This window comes from Vulpes lagopus, chromosome 23 (genome assembly GCF_018345385.1).
Source record: "Vulpes lagopus strain Blue_001 chromosome 23, ASM1834538v1, whole genome shotgun sequence".
Classification (NCBI taxonomy): Eukaryota; Metazoa; Chordata; class Mammalia; order Carnivora; family Canidae; genus Vulpes; species Vulpes lagopus.
Window position 1 is genome coordinate 58,008,414 of NC_054846.1, and position 21,408 is coordinate 58,029,821.

At 56.4% G+C, this 21,408-nt stretch overlaps 1 protein-coding gene across 3 annotated transcripts in view; it reads right to left on the bottom strand.

Moving 5' to 3' along the window:
* The window catches only part of STK40 (serine/threonine kinase 40), a 39,582-nt gene extending 22,643 nt beyond the window's left edge, over positions 1-16,939 (bottom strand). The window contains exons 1-2 of one of the 3 annotated variants that reach the window (XM_041738470.1): positions 15,684-15,868; positions 15,126-15,282 (exon numbers count right to left, since the gene is read on the bottom strand). Coding sequence is in view for 1 of the 3 variants with exons in the window: in XM_041738467.1 (XP_041594401.1) it covers positions 16,111-16,117 (7 nt within the window). In the remaining 2 variants the exon portion in view is untranslated. Of the gene's footprint in view, positions 1-15,125; positions 15,283-15,683; positions 15,869-16,110 lie in introns of those variants that run through there. The other 2 variants (XM_041738467.1, XM_041738468.1) reach the window with 2 other exon arrangements.
* Between the last annotated feature and the right edge of the window lie 4,469 nt (positions 16,940-21,408).

Genomic DNA, 21,408 nt, shown 5'->3' on the forward strand with positions numbered 1-21,408 from the left:
GAAGCTCAGTGAGGCAACAATAGGGGTGAAGGGAGGAGGCTAGAACCAGCCTGGCGCCCCCCCCCCCCGCCCCCCATCTGCCAGCTGTGGGCCTCCATCCTCAAAGCTGAGGGTTCACTTGCTGGGCCCAGCTGGGGAGTGAGTCAAGGGCCTGGGCGCTGGAGGGCCAAAGCTCTGTGACAGCCACCGTGCCTGCCCAGAGGAGGGGGATGCCTGCCGTACTGTCAATTTGGGGTTAAGGTCACTTCAACCCAAAGCTGCTGGGCGATAGGAGCCCAGCTTTGCCAGTTGGCAATGAAGGCTGGGCTGTTAGCAACACATAAGTTTCCAAGGCCTGTGATGCCTAATCCGGGGGTGCAGTGTGGCATGTACAGCACAGCTGGGCAGGGGAGGGCCACGCAGGACATGGTTCAACATGGTGGACGTACGTCAACCACGGAAGGAGGTGGGCAGCAAAGAGAGATGGTGCCGGGCCCCCAGCCCCACCCTGCCCAGCTCGGCCTTCCCTCTGATCCACCCCCTACAAAGCAGCTGGACCCTGGCCGGACCAAGGAGAGGCCCATAGCTGGCACCCAGGAGTATCTCCTCCACAGAGGTACCCGACGCCCCGGGCAAGGACACACATGCGGAGCCAGAGCAAGCCTCCCACCTCCACAGGCACGAGGGGCCGTGATGGAACCAGACCTCTGTGCAGAAAGTTCTGCACTCAACCCCACCTGGGCTTCCTGCTGCAACCTCCGGGGTCCTGGAGAGGTGGGTGACCCTGTACACCGAACCAGGGAAGGCAGGGGGCAAGGTCAGTCTGCGCAAGGAGCCAGCAGCAGACCCCGGCCCGGTGCGCTGCTTGCTGTGTGTGTCTGCATGCGTACAATGACAGTGGCAGCTGGTAGCCACAAGGCGTCAGCAGCTTCCAATGGAGCCAAAGGACTGTGTCTACACTGCAGGGTCAGGCTGAGCCGATAGGGTCAAGATTCAAGCTGGCCCTGTCAGCAGCCCCAGCACCCACCCCCATGTTTCCTGGCTCTGTCAAGACAAAATAAAACCAACCAACCAACCAACAAAAAGTCCCCAAGTGGTGCAGACTCTGTCTTGTGGACTTTACCTCTGGCCGGGCCTCCTGAAGGCAGGGACCCTGCACCTCTGCTCAGCTCACATGCACCTGGAAGTGAGCACGGAGCTCCCCCCATCTCTGGCCTCGACATGAGGGGCCACACGCGTGGCCACACGTGTGTCCAGACCCACACCAGACCCCAGGAGGGAGCAAAGAGTCTCGGCTGAGAGGACACTGGACACTAAGGGAGCACAATGATATGGTTAGAAGAACTGGCCTCGGGCTTCTTCACAGCGCAACACAGACACAACCGTTTGTACGACACTTGGGAGTACAGGAGCAGGGGCCCCCGGCCGTCCTGCGCTGGCCCTGTCACCTTCAGCCTGAAGGGATCACCATCTTGATCCACATAACCCACGCTGGCTGGGAACCTCTGAGTCAGAGCAAGCGTTCTGGAGCAAGCCAGTCCCGGTTCCAAGGCCAGCACCGTCACTTGGTGGTGATAAGATCTCGGGCAAGTTCCTTGTTCAGCATCTACAGAATACAGAGCACAATACCTACCTTCCGAGGCTGGGCCAAGGATGAAGTAATGACCCACGCAGAGCACCTACCGGCACACGTAAGCACTTGGTAGCTCGTGCTACTACCAGCTTAATTAAACGCAGCAGCTCTCTATTTCTCCTGCCCACAGGGAAGGGGACTGTTACTCACTGGGCACTAAGGGGGGTGGGGGGAGGCAGACCAAAGAGGGCACCTGAACCTGCCACTGGGCTCTGGGCCTGGAGGCCAGGGGGCTCTGACGGCCAGCTTCAGCGACAAGCTCGGCTCAGTGTGGGGAGGGGAGGCGGCCCAGAGGGCTAGCCAGCCGGGCTGGGGAGGAGGGGAGGAGGGGGTACGGGGCGGCAGGAGAGGGCAGACGCACCCAGCATCTCACGCTCTTGCTCTGCTCACAGGTCTGGGGGAAAGCAGAGGCTGGAGCACCAGCTGGCAGCTATCGACCTGGGCCACAGCAAGGGACTGCCCGGGAGCCCGAGATGAAGACCTGGTGCCTCTAGGCCGGCATGTGCACTTGACAAAATGATTGACTTGTCTAATTAAAGGATCCGTGGAACTCACTGTATCGATAGCTCGATTTTTTTTTTTTAAAAGCACATTGTGGCCTTAACCAAATGGTCCAAGTTACTATCACCAATAACAGAACTAACATCAAATTACGCCGGATAGAACACTGACTTACGTTATTTGGCCCCAAGTACAGCCCGACTGTGGTCCTGAGACGAACACAAACTGAGGAACACAAAACAGGCCTGTACCCTTCAAACCAATAGAGACGGATGAAGACTGAGGAGCCAGTCCAGATTAATGGAGATCAAAGACGTAAGACAAGCAAATGCCGCGTGTGATCGTGGGGTGGGGGAGGCATAAAGGATATGGCTGGGCAGCTGACAAAATCTAGATACAGACCGTACAGATGTTACACTTCCTGGGTTTGAAAACTGCACTGTGGCTACGTGGGGAGCAGCTGCTTGCTCTTAGGTGACAGGTGCTGAAGGGTTTGGGGGTGAAGGGTCACGATGCCTGCAATGGACTCAGGTCAGACGGGAGAAAGTGCAAGCTGCTGGGGAGAGCAGCTCCAAGGCCCTGGAGGAGTCACGGATTCAAAGGGACTCCTTGCGGGCGCCAGTGCACAGTGGCAGGATGGGGGGGGGGCTCATCCTTGTTGGGCGGAGCCAGGCCCGCTGGACAGCAGTTGGGTCCTGAATGCCACCCCCCACCCCACAGGGGGCTGGAGAGCATCCGTGCAATGCCCAGGTCTGCCACCTGGTGGCGTCTTTCTGCAGCTCCCGTTCCAAGGGTTCTCCCTGACTCAGGTGTGTGGGGGCGACCTCGCTCTCCCTGGTTGATGGGGAAGGATGCAGGGCCACAGGATCACTCCGTAGAAGCCCCCAGCTCAGCTACCTTGGTAACTGGGGCCTGGACCTTGCACTTTCTCCTCTGCTCCGGGACCTGGGCCTGCAGTGGCTCCATATGTCTCCGCGGTGGGGGTGCCTTTCTGGTCTACAGGGGGAAGCCCTAACCCCTCCGGGAGCCGGGCCGGACCCAGGCTACCTGTCCAGCCTCACCAAGTGACACAGTTCCCGGAGTGTGCCGGGAACACACTTGCCCTGCCCCCGCTCCTGGCTGGCTCATCTTCTTCCTCAGTCCTCACTGCAGCAAGGCCTTTCCTCCTCCAGCAGCCGGGACACCTGCGTGTACCTCTGTCCCCTCCCGTTGTCCCTGTCCGGGAACCACTGCTTTATCTGACTTCCCCAACGCCAATGGAGCAACTCCAATTCACAGCTGCTTCCCTGCACCCTGCCCAGGGCCTGGCACACTGCTGAAGGGGAAGACCGAGTGTAGAACTGTTTGTTAGGTACCCAGAATGCATTAAAGCCATACCGGCGGGGCGCCTGGGTGGCTCAGTCAGTTAAATGTCTGCCTTCAGCTCGGGTGCTCAGGTCATGATGTCACAGTCCTGGGAACCAGCCTGCTTCTCCCTCTCCCTCTGCGCACCCCACCCCCTCGGGTGCACAGTCTCTCCCCTTGTCAACTAAATAAAATCTTAAAAAAAAAAAAAAAGAAGCCATATTGGGGCAGGGGACGGAGATCACCCAGGTAGAGGCCAGGGTTGGAGTGGGGTCCAGAAGGAAGGAGGGATGGACTACCACCAGCTCATGGCAGGAGACATAGTCCAGGATCAGAGAGACAGGAGATCATAGCTATAGGTCACTGGGCTGCAAGAATGCTGGGAATCATATGTCCAGGCAAAGTCCCATGTCAGAAATGCTGGGATGCCTGGGGCAGGGAGGGTTCCAGGCTGGCTGATCGCCAGGTGTTGTGTTTAGACAGTGTCTGCTGCCAGAGAGCAGCCTCCACGGAGGAGTGACTCTCATTCACAGTGCGCCTGAGGCTTGGGCCCAACCTCTCACTGGCAAAGGGGCAGGCTGGCCCCCTTTTGGCTGAATCTGGCAAAAAGATCTGCTTTCCTGCAGCAAGATGTGGGCACATGTGAATGATGGCGTGGCCTGCCCCCTCACGCCAGCGACGGGTCCTCTGGGTCACTCCAGGCTCATAGTGGGAAGGTCCTTCTACTGGTCAGATATAGTCCCAGCACTCCTGCTGCCCCCAGAGAAGAGGGGCTCTGGCTCAACTCCGAACGCTATCTGACTACCCCTGGAAAGAAGCGCCAAGGCCTGAAGTGAGCAGTGTGAAATCTGAATACATGACCCAACTGAGATCAGCTTTGTAGACCAGACCCCTCCATACTAGAGGTCTGCCAATTCCCCCGAAGATTCCCTAGACTCATTCCTGGACGGTGAATCCCCCGAAGATTCCCTAGACTCATTCCTGGACGGTGAATTTTGGACTCAGAGCCCCCAGAGGAGGCCCTGAGGCTTTTGCACACAGCTCTCTCGCTTACAAGGCACTTTCCAGGGGCACCTGGGTGGCTCAGTCAGCTGGGCATCTGCCTTTGGCTCAGGTCATGATCTCGGGGTCCTGGGATGGAGCCCCAGCATCAGACTCCTGGCTCAGCACGGAGTCTCCTTCTCCCTCCCCCTCTGCCATTTCCCCTGCTTGAGCTCATCGGCTTGATCTCTCTGTCAAATAAACAAATAAAATCTAAAACAAAGCACTTTCCAAGACATGATTGTAACTGATCCCCCTACCCTCACCCCACCGCTACCACTACCAAACATAGCATTTTCTAGAAAAAGAAACTGAGACTCGGAGATACTGAGAACTGCCTAAAGTTACCTGACCAGTTGCACAAAGAGGGGGGATGTGGACACAGGTTTCCCATATTTTTTCTACTTGACCACACTGCTTCGACTGCTCCTTCCCCACCTGATGATGGCTACGGTCTAGGAAAGTCAACCGCAGAGAGGACCCTCTGAATTTCCTTATAAGCAATCATTCTCCTGGAATCGAGGAGCTGCTTCAGCCCCCAAGCAGGTCTCTTTGGAGAGAGGGGCCGACTTGAGGCGGGGTCACTGACATATCCTGCCACCACCCAAGTTAGTGACCCAGTGACTCACATGCAGGTGTTTCTGACAGTGCTCCCACCTTCCCTATAGACCTGCTCTCCAACCACAAAGTCAAGTCAGGGAGCCACGAGGGATTAGCAGCCCAGGGAACCAAGTGTTTCAGACCACAGACCGGTGACCCAGATGCCAGTTGGGAGAGCAGGATGGATTTGGAGGTCGAGGAGGTCTGGGTTCAAAGTCCAGCTTCTATCACTCACTTGCTCTGCTTCCCTGAACGAGTCACCTACCCTCTGTGAGAGCGAAGCCTAGGCACCCTGGCCAGCTTACCAGGCCCAGAGGAGGCTGCCTGAGGCCGGTTCTCTTCTACTCCTGCCAGCTGGAGGGAAGGGGGCTGTTTGTCAGCTTTTCCTTTTAGTTTTCATGACAACCACCCCCAAAGTAGGCCCGAACCCTGTCCCTGGGAGCCTGAAGGCTATAAGGAGCCTCTCCAGGAGCCCACTGGAAGCCATTTGCTTCTGAGCTCAGGATAGAGCTGGGGGATGGGGAGGCGGATTAGTAATCCCTTGGCTTCAGCCAGGACTCCCTGATGACAAAGATTCATGCATGCGCTGTCATCTTCACTGTTCCAAAACAGTGTGATGATTTTGCTCATTTTTAAAATGCAGGATATGTATAGCTCCAATTTGTCAAGAATACATAACATCACATCATTCCCTAAACGTCGTGCTTTACTGCCTCGGGGGTACCGAGTGAAGCGGCTGCTTCTAACCGAGCCAGCATTGCCCAGGGTGAACCCCACCCCCTGGAGCCCTTCTGCGCTCAGGCATGTGGGAGAGTACCTGCAGCAGCCAGAGAGGAAGTGACTCAGCCCAGTGGGAAGTGGGAGGGGCGGTCAGAGAGAGGGCCCTGGGCCCAGCCTGCTCCCCCTCAGCACATCCGCCCCAGACCCATCCTCTGTCCCCGCCTCTCCCCAGCAGGCCTACAGTGTGGCCAGCACAGCAGTCCTGGGGGCCCCAGGGGCTCTGTGACCCCAAGGCTCGCGGGAAGCCCAGCGCGTCTGCAGTTTGGAGGTCTAGCTCTGGTCTCCTTTAGGAGGCAAGATTCACATACAAGGAGATTATGTAATCAGTGATGTCCCTCTTCACCCCGCTGCCCTGAGGAAGTCCCCACAGGGCTCCTCTGTGGCCTCCATGTGGCTTGTGGGGGAGGGGCAGGGGAGGGGGGGAGAGCCTGGAGGCCAGAGGCCCCTGGCCAGAAGCATGTGTTCCCCAGTGGCTCTGGGAGAGAGGGCTCCAGGGTTGTGCACAGAGGTGGGCCCGGGGCCCCTCTGGAGAAAAGACAAGTGGAAGAGAAACCAGTCCCTGCAGATGAGACGAAGGGCTTCACCAGCAGCTCCTCTGAAAGCCACCAGAGCAGAATCCAGGGCAGCAGCGCCAGCCCCGCCACCAGCTCACCCCTCCCAAAGGCCTCCGGAAGCAGCTGATGTGACAACAAATAATCCGTCACTGTGTGTGGGTGTCAGAGGAGGAAGGGACAGACTTAATAGCTCTTTCTTGGGCCATGCTGCTCTGGTATCTCCCATCCAGAGAAGGAGCCTAGGGATGCAGCCAAGCACCCTGGCCTGGGAGAGATTCCTGGTGGCCCCGCAGCTCTGTGGGGGTGGGGGGTGGGGGGGCCTCTGCCTCGTGCAGTGAGCCCAGACCAAGTCACCAACAGCCCTCCCCGGTCATGCCAGCCTGCCCTGCTCTAAGGGGACCCCCCCCCCCAATCAAACCATCAGTGACTGCCTTGCGCAGTGACTCAGCCAGGGAACCAGGCCTGCTGCAGAGTCCCACATGGGGATCGGGTTCTTGCCGCCCACGATGGCCCAAATCACGCAAGGAGAAAAGAGCAAGTGACTGAAGAAAGGCTGGCGGAGTGTGAGAGCCGCGTTTGTGTCCACCGTGCAACCTGAACACGTTTCTCCGGCCGCTCACCTAGCGGGGAGGGACTGCGCGGCCCCACGCGGGGTTCCCTGAGGACTGCTGGGAGCCTGCGTGGGGGAGGCGCTAGACAAATGCTGAGTTTCCTTCCTTCCACCCCAGATTTCCAGAGCGACAGACAGGAAAGCCTGGGCCAGGCCCAGGTACATGTGATTCCTCTCGCTTTATACTGTTGTTGTTGTCGTCATTGTTGCTTTGCAGGGAGCGGGTGTGCAGAGGGAGATGGAGAATCTTAAGCAGGCCCCATGCCCAGCCCGGAGCTCAATTTCATGACCCTTGAGACCATGACCTGAGCCGAAGTCAAGAGTCGGACGCTTAACCAACTGAGCCACCCAGGCACCCCTCTCTTCTTATACTGTTTTTAACAGCAAAAATCACTATACCACCATCCCGTAAAAAAGGCAAAAGGTAATTTTTTTTAAAGATTTTATTTAAAAAAAAAAGATTTTATTTATACACGAGAGACACAGAGAGAGAGACAGAGACACAGGCAGAGGGAGAAGCAGGCTCCATGCAGGGAGCCCGATGTGGGACTCGATCCCGGGTCTTCAGGACCATGCCCTGGGCTGAAGGCAGGGGCTCAACTGTGGAGCCACCCAGGAATCCCAAGAAAGGTAATTTGGACTGGGGTCAGCAAACTGCCTTTCCTTAACTGCCTCTATAAGAAATTAAATTCAATTAAATTTCACAATTTTGACAATGAACAATACAGTTCACAAAGGCTGCTGGCTGGGGCTGCTCAGAGAGGCAGGACTGCAGACGCTGATGGCAGGCACGGCAGGCACAGCCAGCACAGAGCCCCTCGGGGAGCCATTCAGAGGGTAGGCCTACACCAGGATCTCACCTGTTCTGAGCCTCCAAGAGGCCAGTCAGGGCCAATGCTGAGGTCCACGAGCCACCAACGACAGACACTCGGGGCATGCAAAAGCATGCTCATCACATGCCTGTGTCTCTTGAGAGGGTTAGCTCCTAGGAGCAAGGCCTGGGCCTGGGCCATTTCAGAATCCCCTGCACAGGCCTGGCAGGTGTGCAGAAAGTATCTGTTGAGAGCTACCAAAAGCCAATAAAGTAAAAGAAAACACAGGCCTCGAGCCCAGCCCTTCATTTCTAGGGACTTACCCGACACATATACCCACACAAGTTCACAAAGATAAATATGCTCAACAAGGGTCCCTGTAGAACCATGTGTAGCCGCAAAAAACCACAAAAGATAAAACCTCAAAAATCAAAACTCTCTCTCTCACACACACACACACAGATATCCAGAGAGGAAACACTCTAAATGTCCACCAAGAAAGGACTGGTTCACTACATCACGTTCCATCCCATGGAATACTGTGCAGCCTAGAATTTGAGGTCAACACCTGTGACAAAGATGCCTAGGATATATTACGGTTAAAAAAAAAAAAAGCAAACCAGTACTATTTGTATAATATGATCCCATTTGGGTAAAGGAAAAGAGACAATACACACCCTCAAATAGGCAAAGGAAATTTCTAGAAGAAACTCAACGGTGGATACCTCCAGGCAGGATGCGGGGCCCAAGGAGGGGAGGGAGAGTTTTATTTTATATTCTTCTATATGCTTAACTATCTCACCATACACTACTATAACAATACACATTTTTTTTTAATCTAAAATTTAAAAAATAAATAAATAAATAAAATAAAATAAAATAAAAATTTTTTTAACCCACTAGAATTGTTAAGAGTAGTAACGGGCTCAAGGGAAGACTCAGGTGAGGGAGCACGACACGAGACACGTGTGGAAGTGGAGGTGTCCCGAGTGTCCCAGCCTGGCCACCTCTGCGAGCCTGCGTCAGCAGAGTCTGGCGAAGGGACAAGACCACTGCTCCTGGTCCTCCTAGGCTGTCTCAGGGAGCTCGCAGACATGCCTATAAGGAACCTCCTGCTTGCCAGCAGGTACCCACATAGGCTGGGGGGACCACTAAAACGTTCACCCTGGAGACCTGGAAGCTGGCTCTGGACACCTCTTTCAGAACACGCACAGACCCGCTAGCAAAGAGGTTACAGGACCTGGATCCTGACAGTACACCAGGCACTAGGCTGGACCTGCCACAGACAATAGCACCTGCTGTCTCACCCCCATTACTATCTGAGGGGCAAGGAGCATTGTGTTCATTTTACAGAGGCGACAAGATGAAGACAGGCAGTGACTTGCTCAAGGTCACTCAGCTAGCGAGTGGCGGACGTGGGTTGAAGCCAGGTATGATCGGAGCTTAGGCCCTTCACTTCTAGGTCTTATGGCTGAAGGTCTCCTTCCCCACTACCCACAGGGCAGGAGGGCGGGGGACCTGCCTCCCAGAAGCGGCAGTTCCATTCTTCTGGCAATGAAGGGACTGCTTCAGCTTTGCCAAAGACCCTTCCAGCTCCACAACGCCGTGAGTCCAAGATTCCATGTGGGCTGGACTCCTCGGGGCCAGAGCTGGCCCAGCATGAACGGCATGACCCGGACTCCAGAGTGACACAAGTGTAGGCTGGAAGTCTGGCTCTGCTCCTGCTGGTTGTGAAGCAGCGGGCAGGTTACATAGCCCCTCTGGGCCTGGGGGTCCTCCTCTATAACACAGAGGCAGCCCTGAGAACTCCTTCAATTCTGAGAAATATTCAGCATGTACTGCGCAGTACTTAGCAAAGGACCTGGAAGGTGGTGGTAATCTGCCTTTTCTGGCTGGTTTCCTTCCTGTTCCTTCAGGAGGGACGTTGGGAGAGCGGTCAGGAGAGAAAGCACCCTGTAGAACTCACTCCCTACACGTAACTCCAGGAGCTCCAAACCTACTGCAAAAAGTAGCTGGACTCTTCCTCTCTGGAGCTGGAAGATGCCAGAAACGGGGTTCCAAAAGCTCCTCAGGATTTTGGGCTAGCTGGCCAGTCCTAAGGTCTCCCAAGGACCCAAGCTTCTCCTAGAAGTACCTGCTGTTCCCTCATCACACCCCAAACTAGCTCTGGCCCAAATCCAAAGACAAATGACATGACAGGCCCATCAGTCCTGCTCTTGCCAATCTCCGCTACAATGTTGAGGCCCCCTTTCCTTCCTCCTGGTTGCTTGGGTCACAGACTCCTCAAAAGCTAAACATCTTCTCTTTTGCCAAGTAGGTGGCAGTCTGTAAACATACTTAGAGGGGATGGCTTCATTCTGAATGACAAGAGCCCTTCTCAGTTTTCTCTGGGGCTTTCCAACAAAGAGTTCCTCTGAAATCGTCAGGTCTGTGTATTACTGGGCTGTGTGAGCTCTGGGGAGCCTGAACTCATTCCCAGGGCAGACTGCCATGAAGAGGATGCCCACCACGGGGCTGTGGCCTCTTCAGGGGTCAGGGGTCCTCAGTGCCCCCTCAGGAAGGGGCACCTCAACCCAAAAGGATACCTTTGTTTGCTGGAGCAAAATCAGAGTGCTCCAGGTTACTAAAAGGGGACTTATAAATTCTTTAACAAGTAAAAATAATAAAATGTACTCTCTTTGAAGCAGCAGCCTCTCTTCTAGAATCCAGCAGATTCCCAAAGATCCCTAAGGTGGGCAAAATCATACGCATGCACATGGTCACTACAGCTCTGTTTGGAGAGCAAAAGACAGAATGACCGAAGTTCATCAGTACAGAGCTTGCTGAATAAATCATACACGCTCATAATGAAAAATGACCCAAACATCCACGGGCCAGAATGGAATCACCTCTAGGGCAGTAAGTAAATCAGAGTAAGCAGTACCATCCTCTCCCCTCCCAGATCTTATTACTGATCCTGGGAGGATATGCAGGGTTGCTGTGGGTCCTGGGCCACCCACAAGGCTCCAGTCTCACCTGAGCAGGTGCAGGAGGAAGAAATGCTCTTGTTTCAGGCCACTTTCTCTTCTACCTTCTTTACCCCACAAACCCAAGGACAAATCCTGTGAAAATCTCCGCAAGTTCCAAAGGGCTTGTTTGGAACCCCGTCCCCCAGCACATCCCCTCCACAGCAAGTCAGATTCCGGTCTAGCTCTGTATTCCCACTGGGCTCGAGGGGACAAAGCCATGGGGGCAGCTCCTTCTCACCTCTCTGGTGGCTCTGAGTCCTAGCTGGCCTCTGGCAGACACCTCTCCTTGAGAAGAGGGATGAAGTGCCAACCCACCTTAGGAAGTCAGCTCAATCTCAAGTTCTCCTCTCAGATAAGATCTCCAGGGAGCACTGGGACAGCCCTCTCTCCCTCCCCTGAGGGTGAGCTGCCCTCCAGGACCCCATCAGCTGCAGCAGCGTGGAAGAGAGCCGCTCTGTAGGGCCGTCTGAAGACTGCAGAAATCATAGGAGCTTTCCAGTTGAGTTTCTGAAGCAGTGCACAAGGTCACCTTCCTGGGCAAATCTGGGCAGAGGACAGGTGAGGGAAGGGAAGCTGCCTTTCCCCCAGGTGCTGACTCAGGCATCTGGGAGGGAAGCCTGGCCCGAAGCTGGACAGGGTGCCACAGACTCAGTAACTGATCCTCTCCCGTAAGACGCGCTCAGGTCTTACTGAATGGAGCCGGCAGATGTGACTGGCCACTGTCTTCTAAGCCACCCTACCTCTGCACTGTCATTCGCTGTCACCCAAACCAGAAACCTCCCGGTCACCTGCCATTGCTGCTCCTCCATCAACCATCACTTCCAAATGTTGCCGGAGTCCAGCTGATTCCTCCCCAAGCAGCTCCGATCTCCACCCTTCCTCTCCATCCCAACGGCCTCTGCCCTGACCCAGGCCTGTTCTAGCATTCGCTCTGATTATCACAACAGCCTCCCACTGGACTCCAGACTCACTCTCTCCAGCCCACCCTTCCCCTGCAGCTAGAGGGCTCTTGGGAAGATGCAGATCTTCTCAAGATGCAGAATGAGAAGTTCAAGCATCTTAGACTGGCACCTGCCTCCCCAGCACATCCTGTGGCCAGGTCCCTTCACTCTGTGCTAGAGCCCCTGTGGCTCCTAAAGCTGCACACACACCAGCACGCACCCAGGCCTGTGCCAGGCTGCTCCCCTGCCTGGGGTGCCTTGGGGGCGCTCGGAAAACTCTACTCACTCTTTGGGAGCCAGTTAAGCTCTAAGTACCCTCCAAAGTTCTCCCCAATCTGCTCCTCCCTCTTGGCCCCACTACCTGCTACGCGGACTTCTGCAAGAGACTTGCCAAACTTTGCAAGTGTTAAGTGGTTAGGAGGCTGCTTCATCCCTGCTGGACCACAAGTTCCTCTGGGGCAGGGGCTGCCTCCCCGTTCTCCTTCTGCCTCTGGCACCCAGCACACCCCCAGCCACAGATGGGGGCTCATGTGTGTGCAACGCGGGGCTCCGGATCTCGAGCTACTACACACATCAATGTGTGTGATGCTTCTCGATGATACTGATTCAAACACCAGGCAAGGGTCACTAATAGGGGACACACACAGAAGAAACTCAATACCTTCTCTCTTGTGAATACTTTAAAATATGATTTTTTTTTTCTCAGCACTCCTTCTATTTAAAAAAAAAAAAAAATGGTTCTTTTAAAGAGCTGAGCTGAATCATCCACATGGCTCCCATACAGACTGGGTAAACTCCCCACAGATTTCCTTTTCAGAAAGAATACAATAAAATGCTGTGATCTTGTGATCCCTCAGGACACTTCTCTGACAGCTCAATGGGATGCAGTTCCAGTTGAGACTAATTGCTTCAGGTCTTTCTTGGAAGTTCTTTCTTACAGTCTGTAATAACACTTAGCAAGTGTTTCTTGCTCAGTGTGTGCTAGATGTTCAACCTGCAGCATCTTGCTCAATCCTCCCCACTGCCCTTCTAGGGAGGGACCTTACTGGCCCCACTTTACAGAGGAGAAAGCTGGGCATGGAGAGAAGTCACTCTAGTGACCAGTGGGGCTGGGACTGGAACTCAGACGTGTCTTACTGCAGAGCCAGACAGGCTCTTAATGACAAGTCTGCTGCCTTCCCAGGTTGAATGAAGGACATGGGGGAGCAAGCGCAGCACCCCCGAAGACAAGCCTGCTGAGAGGGTAGTAGCCTTACCTCCCCAGCTGCTCAAGTGACCTGCGACCCCAGGAAGAGAGAGGCATGCACACCAAGCACTTCTGTGTTAGGCTGAGGAGCTCAGAGCCACGCAGGGAGCTCGACACCTGCCACCCTTTGCATACGGTGCTTGCTCAGCAAAGGTCCACCACCTTGGCACCAACTCTCCCCGCTCAGGGGCCCGCAGTGGCCTCTTGAGAGGACTCCAGTCCTTTAGCTCCCCCCTCCTCTTCCCTCCTCTGCTGGAGTTGACTCCAGACGGAACATTTGAAAATACGGATCCAGTCATATCACTCCTCTGCTTAAAAACCTTTTCACTGCCCTTGGCATAAAGTCCTAACTTGTTAACGCGGCATTTCCTCGTCAGCCTAGATTGTCTTACCTTGCACCAGGCTGACTTGCATACCACCACACAGTACAGTCTGAGGTTTCTGGAATAAACTACGGGTGTACTCAGGGGTGCCTGGCCAGCTCTGTCGGTGGAGCCCACAACTGTTGATCTTGGAGTCCTGAGTTTGAGCCCCATACTGGGTGCAGAGATTACTTACATAAAACTAATTAAAACTTTCAATTTAACTTTTTTATTTTTTTATTTTTTTATTTATGATAGTCACAGAGAGAGAGAGAGAGAGGCAGAGACACAGGCAGAGGGAGAAGCAGGCTCCATGCACCGGGAGCCTGATGTGGGATTCGATCCCGGTCTCCAGGATCGCGCCCTGGGCCAAAGGCAGGCGCCAAACCGCTGCGCCACCCAGGGATCCCAAAACTTTCAATTTAAAAAACAAACTATGCGTGTAGTTGTCTCTAAGCAGAACACCTTACCCCTTCATTCCTATTGGCTAAGCCTTCCCCTCCTTCTAGACACAGCTCCAGCGTCATCACTCTTGCCAAGCCTTCCCAGGACCCCCCCCCCCCCCCCCCGGACCCAGGCTGGGCTCCCACAGCCCTCTGTGCCTGCTGCTTCTAGCTTTTTTAGCTTCCTTACACCTTATTTCCACTACTTGTTTATAGGTCAGTCTCCTTTAAGCAGACCACAGGCTTCTTGAAATAAGAATAATAGGGATCTCTGGGCGGCTCAGCGGTTTAGCACCTGCCTTCAGTCCAGGCCCTGATCCTGGAGACCCAGGATCGAGTTCCGCGTCGGGCTCCCTGCAAGGAGCCTGCATCTCCCTCTGCCTGTGTCTCTGCACCCCCCCCATGTCTATCATGAATAAATAAATAAAATCATTAAAAAAATAATAGCTAACATGTATCATGTGACCGACATGGTTCTGTGTGTTTGGAATGTATTAACTTTTTTTTTTTTTTTTAAGATTTTATTTTAAAGTGATCTCTACATCCAGTGTGGGGCTTGAACTCACAACCCTGAGATCAGGAGCCATGAGCTCAGGGTGCCTCGATGAAGCATCTGCCTTCGGCTCAGGTCACGATCCCAGGGTCCTGGGATGGAGCCCCTTGCATGGGACTCCCCGCTCAGCGTGGCAGCCTGCTTCTCCCTGTCCCTCCACCTGCCGCTCCCCCTACTTGCTCACACACATTCTCTCTTTCAAATAAAATAAAATCATTAAATAAAAAAAAAAAAAAAAACTCTTTTAAAAAAAAGAGTTGCAAGCTCCACTGACCAAGCCAGCCAGGCACCCCTACCTGTATTAACCTACTCTTCCGCAAAAACTCTTGTGTTATTACCCCCGTTTGACCCATGAGGACGCGGCGGCACAGAGAGGTCCTACCAGGCGCCTACTGTCACACAGCTAGAAGGCTGCAGCGCCAGGATCTGAACTCAGGGAGTCAAGGCTCCAAAATCCACTCTTCAGCACCGTAGCAGGGGGTACCTGCCTCTCCAGGCGAGGACACCGTTGCTGTCATGTGCGGGAATGAATGAATAAATGAGGCCTACCTCCACAAACCACCGGCCTGGCAGGGGGGTCCGGGGCCCTGCAGCGGCTCACCGGCACTGTTTACAAACAGGGTTCCATGTGGCCTTACAATGGCAGACGCTGCTCCCCCTTCCCTCCTGCACAACCACGCCAGGGGGGAAAGAAATGTGCGCAGCCCCGAGCGCCTACCTTCTTCCCCACGGCTCTCGCCGCCGCCCAGCGAAGCCAACCGGGTTCTCCCGTGACTTAGAGCAAAGTCTATCCCGCCGCCAAAGGCCAGCTGTCATCTCTCTTCCTTCCGCCAACAAACGGGCATCGAACCTCGGGAGTGGGGGGTTGGCAGCGGCTGCGGCGGCGGGGATGGGAGAGATGGGAGACGCCAAGCTCTCACCTGCCGGCCCCACGGGGTGGCCCAGCCAGCGGCGCGGAGATGGGCGGGCCCGGGCGGGCTCGGCAGGTGAGGCTGCCCCCGCGGCGTGGCCCCTCCCGGCCCCGGCCGCACCTGAGCGCCTCCCCCATGCCAGGTGCCCCCGGCGACCGCGGGAAGCCCCGGGAGCCCCGGGGTGTCTTCTGGGGGAAACCCGGCTGAGCCCGAAGGCCGAGCCCTGGCGCACCTGCCGAGCGGCCCCGGGCGAGGCTGGCAGGCGGCACCCGGGTCCCCGCGGCCCGAGACGCGCAGCCCCAGCAGACCGGGCGGCGCTCGGGCTGCCCCGGGGCCCCCGCCCGCCCCGCGACCCCCGCCCTCACCTTCCCCCGGTGCTCAGCGCTGCTCGCCCATAGTCCGTAGCCCGGAGCCGGGACAGCTCGGCGCTCCGTCCCGAGGGGGCCGGGGCCGGGCCGGGGGCGTGGGAGCCGCTCACCGCCGCCTCCCAGCGCAGCCGCCGGAGCCGCCGCCGCCGCCGCCGCCTCCCTCCATGGCTGCGGCGCCGCCACCTGACAACGGAAGTGACGCACCGCCCCCTCCTCTCGGGCCGGAGCCGCAGCCCCACCCCTCGCCGCGGGCCCCGCCCCCTCGCCCGGGGCTGCGGCCTCCGGATTGGGGCGCCATCTTGAGGCCGGGCGGAAGCCTTCGGGCGGGAGGCCGGAATCCGGAGCGCCGATTGGCTTGGGGCGGGGCCTGGGCCAAACACTGCGAAACGATTGGAGGTCGAGACCCTGGGGGGGCGGTACTCACCGCTCATCTGTGTCTGCCGCGAGGCTGGGACGCACACACCGCCCCCGCCCAGACTCCGCGGGACCTCGCGCGCCCTACGCCCGCCCCGCCGGCCTGGGAGAAGCCTCCCGCTGTTGGCGGGTCGGCCGGTTGCGGCGTATTTGTTAGAAAAGTGGCTCCTCCTCGATCCCCATTTCTCGGTTTCTGGAGCTCTGGGCGGAAAGCGCTGCAGCTGGGGGTCAATAAAGCGACAGGGATTCCTGTCCCAGCCCCTCACAGTGTATTTCGCGCTGGACCCCTCTCGCCCGTGTAGCGACCCCGCTTCCACTCGAAGATCCCTGCAGCCTCGCCCGAGGAGGTTTACAGTCGGGAGGTCCCATTAACGATTCCAGCCCTGTAACCTCTCAGCCCCTCCTGCGGCAGTTTCGGTCCCTTTCTCCTCCTCCTCCTCCAGCAACCACGCCCTCCATGAATCAGCTTCTTGCACCAGCAGATGAGCCCTTTAAAGGGATTGCATCAGGCGGGTGACTCACTGGGGCCCTCTGAGCCTGGCTTCCCTCCTCTGGCATCCAGAAGCAGCTAGAAGGGCTCGGTGGCAGCGGCGCCGGTGACCGTGGCCCCACTCCTTTGTCTCGGGGTGTGCGCCAGTGTGCGGGCCGCGTGCGACTGTAACTCTCGGGTGTCCTTCCAGCTGCCGCCTGCGTCACGCGGTATCCGAGTGTGGGCGCCCGTCCCCGAGCCTCTGTGCGCTGCTGGGTTTTCCTAGGGGCGTGTGGCCCGGTGCTTCCGTGTCTGTGCACTTGTCATCCCCACGCAGGCAGTGCCAGGGCAGGAGGATGGCTGTGAGTTAAGTCTGGCTGCCTCCTCCCGTGTCCACCTCTTTGTCTCTCTGAATGCCTGGTGGGTGAGCTGCTAAGTGACAACAGGAATCAGAACGGCTCCCTGCTGTTGTGTCACATGCTGCGTTCCGCACTCGAGAGGCCTCAGTGTTGGGAGTCTGTTTGCAGAAGCAGCAGCCGACAGAGCTCTGAGAGGGGAGGTGTCCTCTCCTGAGACACACAGCCAGTGACCGCACGGCTGCGATCTGAACCAAGTCTGGCAGATGCCAGGAAGGTTAGATCTGAGTCCTTGCTGTGTCTCTCACAAGCCGAGTGGCTCTGAGTAAGTTCCCTGACCTGGCCGTTGGGTCAAAATAGGGATCCCCTTTTTGGAATCACTGCGAGGACCCCGTGGGGATGCAAACAGCTTCTCGAAGGCCGGCCAGACAGAGTGCTCACTTGCACTCTTGTTCAGGGCTTCAGGAAAGCTCGGCGCTGGAAGGCAGGGACAAAGCAACCAGGCCGCGCGGCCCCCCAGCTTCTGTCTCTGACAAAGGGAAAAGCCTAGGGATTCCGGAAGCCCCGACGCTGCCAGGAACGGGTTTTGGGTTTTCCAGAGCTCTCTAATTGTCAGCTAGATGAATCACTTGGAGCTGACACCACCATCCCCGGCCCCCAGACACTTAGTTGCTTCACAATATAGGATTTTAACAAAGAAGAGGAGGAGGGAGAAAAAGAGGGGAGAAGAGGTAATGAATAGAAACAAAAGGTGCCAGCCAGAGGAAGTGGAAGACTGTCATCCTGACACCAACCCGAGGAGACTGGCTGCACCACACACACGCGCTTGTGCACACACGGTGACACATGTTCCTGCTGCCGGCTGGCTCTCCAACTTCGGGCACCCTGGCAGATGGCACTGCCATAACAAAGTGACGCCTGTCACAACAGCAGGGATGCTTGCTTGATGAGGTCTAGGCAGATCCACCTGTCACAGAAGGAGAGGGAGAAACCTTCAGCCCTGAGTTGCTTCCTCCGGCGTCTGTAACCAGGACGCGGGCCTTCCTGCTGCCTCTGGCTTCTCCTTGTGGCCAAGCCCCTGGCCCGGCACGGCCAAGTTTTGGGTGCCAGCCCCACACCCGGGGGTACCGCCACCGAGGTGCGCCGCTGTGGGGCGTCGGGAGCACTGGGAAGCAGGGCAGTGCAGTCGCAAAGGTTTGAGTCCTGCACACTTGGGTTCAGATCCTTACTGCGCTGTCCCCTCCCTGGCTCCTGGGTCTTGAGGTCTTGAGCAAGTCACTTAGCCTCTCTGGGCCTGGTGGCCCCTGTAACATGAGGCTCCCTTCCCTTTCTCCTTTCCTTCCCCTTCCCCTCCCCTCCTCTCCCTTTCCCCTTCCCTTCCCTTCCCCTCCCTTTTTACTTCCCCTCCCCTTCCCTCCCATTCCCCTTCCCTTCCCTTTCTCCTTCCCCTCTCTTTCTCCTTCCCTTTCCCTCCCCTCCCCTCCCCTTCCCTTCCCCTTCTGTTTCCTCAGCTGTAGAATGTGGAGTTAGATTGGATCAGTGGTTCCCAATCTTCTCCCTGTCAAAGCTTCTCTTAGTATTTTCCCTCCACACAAGCCTCGTGTTTGGTAAGATTTTGTCTCCCATACAACCTACATCAAGTCATTTCTTCCTTTTTATTGACTATAAGCCTCGTTTTATTGATGCTAGGGCTTGCGATAGGAGCAAGCCAGCATGACCTCTGACGGCTCTGCTAGTGTAATTCCAGCCCGAGGCAGAGGACACACCGGCTTGGTCACCCTTCACGTGCGTTGCCGTGTGCGGTTTCTCTGGGTCCTTTCTGCAACATTGACGGGAGCTCAAGGGACCTCAGCTGCCCTTGGGCAGGGGCCCTTCAGCTGGGAATGCCAGACTAGAACTCCGCGGGCTGGATGCTCTTGTCCCTGTCCCCCAGGGAGCTCTGAACTTGGAGCTGTGCACCCACCCTGGCTGTCCTCTCGCCTGAGTGAAAGACACCCCCTGCGCTCTACTCTCTAGGAGGGCAGGCCAAGATGGGACCCACCGGGGCCACCTGAGCCATCAGAATTTCTGGGGGCTCTCTTATCAACAGGGCCCCCCATGTTGGCATACACTTGTGCTTGAGCAAAGGCCACGGCCACGAGCAGCAAAACCCCACGTCCAGCGGGGCGTTAACATTTGGAAATATGTTTTTGGGCAGCCTGGGTGGCTCAGCGATTTAGCACCACCTTTGGCCCAGTGTGTGATCCTGGGATGGAGTCCCATGTCAGGCTCCCTGCATGGAGCCTGCTTCTGCCTGTGTCTGTTCCTCTGTGTGTATGTGTGTGTGTGTCTCATGAATAAATAAATAAATAACAATTTTTTTTAAAGGAAATGTTTTCATCTTTCCCTGGGTGTCCCTCCCTTCCCTTATGCGGACAGTCAGGTTACTCTGCCTTTGCGACTTTGACTTTGGGAAATAAACCATACAGCAGAACACAGAGCTCATTTTTAGCTTCTGAATTCCAAAAAACCTAGTCTTCAGGGAGGAATGGAAAGAATTTCTATGCACCTACAAATTGAGAAAACTGTGCAACAAGGGGGATCCGGGAGACTGAGACTTGGGGTGGGGGAATGGGGTGGTCCCTGAGAATAGATGGGCTTCTCCTCAGCCTGGGAGCTAGAGGGGGTCAGCCGGGTCTCGGGCCTGGGCAGCACCAGGGCTGGGCTCCTGCCCCAGGGGTGCCAGCAAGTAACAAAACCCTGTGAAGAAACAGCTGCATGCTGCATTTGGGCACACACGGCCTAACCAGGCCAGGAGCCGAAGAGTTTCCTGGGCCAAATACGGGCTGGAAAAGTAGGCTAAACATTGAACGCCGAGAGGGGCGTGGGTTACTCCTGCAGGGGTGTCAGGTCAGGACACCTCAGTGGCAGCCTGGGCAGGCTGACCACAAAAGGCCAGACCACCAGGCGACCACCTTCCCCACGCAGGCCCCCTGGAAGGGATATGCGCTAGAATCCAGGGAAGGGGCGAGCTCCGCATGGGCAGCATTGAGTTTCCGCTACTCTGGCTGAATGGGCTGAAGCAGGAGCTCGGTGGAGTTACGACGAATTCAAGTTCTATTTCTCATGCACTGGAAACTGGGACCAGCTACACTCCTCATCCTCAAGGCCTGGTATCGTTTGCCCCAGCCCCATTCCCTTCCCTAGCCTCATCTACCTCTCTCCCCTCCCATGATCACAGTGGTCCACCCCCAGGGCTCCCACCCCAGGACCTTTGCACTGGCAGTTTCTTTTTGCCTTCTCTTGGCTCTTTAAACGGCAGCCTCCTCCTCGGTTTACATTTTGCTTCTTCAGACCACACTTTCCAGAATAAAACCACCTCTGTGTTCTATCTCAGGTACCTTGTTTATTTCCTTCACGACATCTGGAAGAATTACCTTTTTTTTTTTTCCACTTAAAAAAAAAAATTGTCCGTTTCCCCCCGTGAAACGCCAGCTTCGCACGGGCAGGACTCTGGTCCATCCGGATGTTCTGGGACTAGAGATGCATAGTGGAGTGGACGGTGGGCAGCAGTTGGGGAAATCGGCTCGCCCCCGGCTGGTGGGCGCTGTGCACCCCCACTCTTCCTGGGCCCCGGCAGCCTGTGCCAGCAATCTAGGACCAGGTGCCAAAAGACCTGATCTCTAGGGCTTGAAGATTTGGCTGCGCTCTATGCCGGGGGTTCACCGTCAGTGTGTCTCAGGCGGCCTGTCTCCCCTCCTCCTACTCCATCCTTCCGACGCGTCACGTAGGGAGGACTGTGGGCCTGTGGGGCCTGCCGCGCGGTGCTTATGGAATCAGGACTCGGTGCTGGGGTCTCAGCCGTCCACGCTAGCCTGACGGCTTCCCTCCCCGGCCGGGGGCGGGGTTCCCTCCTGCTCCACTGAGGCTGCAGAAGCCGCTGGCACACCATTGACAGGAGCTGAACCTCTGCTTCAGCTCCAGACCAAACCCCCAGCATAAGCCCTCTGCAAGTTCAGAAACATCTGCAGGCAGTAGTGGGGGGAACGCCTGCAGTGGGTGCCGCTGTGGGACTCACTCCAGACAGGGTGGCCCTCCCCGCCTCTTGCAAGTGTGCCGACCTCTCCACGGCGGGGACCTCTTTTCCGTGTCTGCCCTCTGGTCTCTCTGAGCGGCCGTCACCTTGTGGTGTCGCTGCCCTGAACTGTGGCTGTCAGAGGGGCCTGGAAATTCCAGACTTGGTTTGTTTTTTTTTTTTTTTCATACTTGTTTTCACCCCGCGAGGACCCACTGTTCTCTCCTAAAGGCAAAGGCCAAGTCTCAGGGACTTTGGGGACCTCTAGGCCGGGACATCAGCAGCATACAACAGAATTGTGGGGTGTGGGAGGGTGCATGGGGGTTAGTGAGGCAGGTTCCTGGGGTGATTCTGCATCACATCTAGGGAAGGGGGAGCCAGCAAAGAGGCGCTTCCAGACACATCCTGGTTGGTTCTGATGAGGTGGCC